At 42.7% G+C, this 3,968-nt stretch overlaps 1 protein-coding gene across 1 annotated transcript; it reads right to left on the bottom strand.

The window, feature by feature from the left end:
- Positions 1-1,475: 1,475 nt before the first annotated feature.
- On the bottom strand, positions 1,476-2,399 carry ORYCUNV1R1578 (vomeronasal 1 receptor oryCunV1R1578). Its single transcript, NM_001167265.1, has one exon. It carries the CDS (start codon positions 2,397-2,399, stop codon positions 1,476-1,478), a length of 924 nt encoding a protein of 307 aa, NP_001160737.1.
- Between the last annotated feature and the right edge of the window lie 1,569 nt (positions 2,400-3,968).

The following is a 3,968-nucleotide window of genomic DNA, read 5'->3' as shown; positions in this document are numbered from 1 at the left end:
CATCATTTATACAATATATAATTAAAAGGCATAAAATATTAAAAACATTTAAATTAACTTGGAATAAATTAAGGTAGAGTTAGGAAATTGAAAATGTGCAACCCATGAGTATATAAGAAATGAATGACTCTAATCTCAAATGTATACACTTTTCTATCAACCACTTTTCTATCTAATCCCAGTCAGGGCACCAGATTCTGTCCCAGTTGCCCCTCTTCCAGGCCAGCTCTCTGCTGTGGCCCGGGAGTGCAGTGGAGGATGGCCCAAGTGCTTGGGCCCTGCACCCCATCGAAACCAGGAGAAGCACCTGGCTCCTGGCTTCTGCCTTCATATCAGCGTGGTGCACCAGCCACAGCGCGCCAGCCATGGTGGCCATTGGAGGGTGAACCAATGGCAAAAGGAAGACCTTTCTCTCTCTCTCTCTCTCTCTCTCTCACTGTCCACTCTCCTGTAAAAAAAAAAAAGAAAAAGAAAATGTTTAGGCCGAAAATGCTACAGGAACCAAATGGATTCATGTCTTACAACTTCCAAAGGTTCCTCCCTCACTTACTCCCCCACAGGATTATTTCCTGACTTGAGAGACAGGAGAGGGCACCATGAGACCTCCTTCCTGCCACTCTGCCCAACTGGCATCTTCACATCACAGAAACAATGGATGTACAGATCCACAACCAATTCTGTTTCAACTCTGCAGAATATCTGTTTTCAACAGGCAACATTCCCTTGAACTCTGGAAACTCAGTGAAAACGTCCACTTAAATGAGCAATTCCAGTTCAGTCTGAATTCATCTACATGCAAATGACTACTATTTCTCCAGGAATATCAACACACTAATACTCTGAGACTGAACTACCCTGCAGTTAAACTCCATGCTCTTCGTGATTCCATGGGAGAGTTCTTATTTCTGCAGTATCTTGAATGATGTCTCGAATTGTGTCCATATTTGATGGAAACATCCCTGCCCTTCCACAGCCACTTCGTGCCTGGACATTTTACTGTGACAGATGAAAGTTACACTCCCAAGGATTGCTCCATGTCACCAATGGATCAATTGTTTTAGCCCTACATAACCTCTTAGCTCCTCCATTGTGACCATTAATAGAATTTCACTTACATAGGTATTACTGTGATAGTATCTCACATTTTTCTTTAAAAAATACTATTCAATAGAGGCAGGAGGGGAAGAAGGGTGGGAGTGTGGGTTAGAGGGAGGGTAGGGTGGGAAGAATTACTATATTCCTAAATCTGTATTGATGAAATGCATGAAGCTTGTATACCTTAAATTTTAAAAATGAATAAAATGTGAATTCTATAAAAAATAAAATTATTCAATTTACTGTTATTTTCAAGCAGAACTTAACTGTATCATAGGCCAGGTTCTTGTAAGATGACTCCTTCTTGAAATGAATTTTGTGTCTGAGGAGGACTGAAAAGTATGCAGTCAGCCACTTCAAATATCCATAGAGTTTACTTCTCAGAGCACAGAGGACTTTGCTGCTATGATCAAGGGAAGGCAGTGTGTGGGTACCCTGGAGTCATAACTCATGAGAATGTAGGGGCTGATGGCAGGGAAACACCCAGCTATCAGTGTGGAGGCTTTCACCAGCCACAATTTGTGAATACTGAAAAACGCTAAAGAAAATTGTAGAATGGAGGACAGGCTGCACAGCAGTACAAAGGTGCTCACCAGGACAAGGATGCTTTGTGTGGCTCTGGATCCTGGGGAAGATCTGTGGGAGAGAGCATGTATGTATTGCACCTGCTGCTTGTGCCTGTACAGGATGAAAACCATGAAGCTGCTGGCCCAGAGCATGAGCCCTACAAACACAACATCACGGAATAACAACAGTGCTATGTACAATGAGTCAGTGATTTTCCCACGAGGCATAGCAGAACAGTAGTCATAATCCTTTATCCTTGTGATATTATTGTTTTGCCATTTGCCGGTGACACGCACAAGTACCATGACATTAAGCATCATGTTCAGAATCCAGCAGAGAATAGTGGAGGAGGCAACATACTTGGGAGCTTTTACTTTAAGCCCCATCCACCTGGAGCAGGTAGGACTGATGGTGATGGCCTGGAAGACACTCAGGAGGCAGGTGCTGCCAATGGACACATCCCTGCTCACTCTGTGCACATAGAACACAAGTTTGCACCCAGTATCATCAAGGAAATGCTTCATCCCCAAAGCTGCCATGGTTTGGGGGATTCCTTTTGAGAGAATGACCAAGGCATTGGCTACAGTCAGGTGTTTGAGAATCAGATCTGTGAGCCTAAACTTGCATCCTGTGAAATAAAGGATGAGATAATGGAGAAGAAGAGAGGAATTCCCCAGAATCCCAGCCAGCGTCTCTACTAGAAAGACCATTGCTGTGGCCAGGTCCCTCGAGGCCATGCTGTCAGTTCCCAGCCTCTGCTGCTCATCTTCTGAGTGAGAGAGAATCCTGCAAGAGAATATGAGGCAGGGACCACACAGTATTCTTGTTTTACTTGAAAAGATACAGAGAAGCTAAGTAGGGAGAGTAGATGATGTGTCTAATCTGAACAACATGTGTGGCTCAAGAAGGGGCTTGGAATTAGCAGGCTGATCAAAGCAGTGCACTCGATGGTGATGTCACAGACCTGTTGGCTGTGTTCTTCACATAATGCAGTGTCTATTTAGTCATTCTCATACCTGGTGATTTTATCTTAAATAGCTGATTTTATTACTTTGTCTGTAAGTCTACATGACTGTATAAGGACTGAAGCTGTAAGTTAATACCAGCTATGAATAAGATTTAGATATCTTAACATTCAGATTTAGAATTATGAAATAATTCTGTAGGGACCCATTCCATTTAAAATTCTTTTTAAGAATGCATAATTGCCTGTTTATTGAGATGGGCTTTGACAAGGATTTCTTCTTTTTTCAAGATCTATTTACTTTATTATTTGAAAGTCAGAATGAGAGAGAGAGAGAGAAAAAGAGTGAGAGAGGAAGATTCCATCCACTGGTTTACCCTCTGGATGGTTTAATGGCTGAAGCTGGTCCAGGGCAAAGCCAGGAGCCAGGAGATTCTTCTGGGTCTCCCACTTGGCTGCAGGGTCCCAAGCATTTGGGTCATCCTCTGCTGCTTTCCCAGGTACATTATCTGGGAGCTGGATTGGAAGTGGAGCAAACATGAATCCAGCCAGGACCCATATGGGATTTTGGTGCAGCAGAAGGCAGCTTAACCCACAAAGCCACAGTGCCAGTGACAAGGATTTTTTTTATGTCCAAATAGAATTTTCACCTCTCACAGGAATCACAGAACACTTTGCTTCACCCTAAACTATGTGATATGAAATGCCAGTATATGATAAAAGAGTGTAGAGTACAAGCTAAACGTTACTATTTTCAGATCATGTACTTACATGGATTAATACTTGTCACATGTAAAATCAGTAGAACTCAGGGGAGATTTCAAAAACATACTAAATTATAAGCTATCCAGGAAAGAGAATATGTAAGATAGTAAAGAGAATATGTAAGATGTTAAAATTTGCATATTTTATAAGTTGAAATTGTAAATTTGGAAATTGAGTGAAATATATTAAGATCAGAGACTTTAGGAGAGGAAATTTTGTGCCTGAGAGCTGCTATCTGCAATCCCGTGTGTAGTGTTACCACTTCCTCATGTGCCCACTGCCTAAGCTGAAAATGGGAAACACTCTCTCCAGTATCAGGAGACCATGGATGTTCTCATAAGGAAACAACCACTATCTCTTCAAATAATTCTAGCACCCGGCATCACAGGGTGCATCTCCTCCCAGCAGGTGTCATCAGGACACTCCAGGTCTGCACAGCACCAGGTGGTTCCTGGGGGTTCACATCTCTGCTGCCAGCTTGGTGCTCTGAGTGCACTTTTGATGGGTTGGTTTCAAGGTGCAGCAGGTTAACCACCTCCTACGATGCCAGGTTCCTCTCTGAGCACCAGTTCAAGTC

Source organism: Oryctolagus cuniculus, chromosome 18 (genome assembly GCF_051225735.1).
Source record: "Oryctolagus cuniculus isolate XC-2025 breed Fujian yellow rabbit chromosome 18, ASM5122573v1, whole genome shotgun sequence".
In the NCBI taxonomy this organism is placed as follows: domain Eukaryota; kingdom Metazoa; phylum Chordata; class Mammalia; order Lagomorpha; family Leporidae; genus Oryctolagus; species Oryctolagus cuniculus.
Note: the sequence above shows the minus strand (reverse complement) of the source record. Positions and strands in the feature narration are given on the sequence as shown.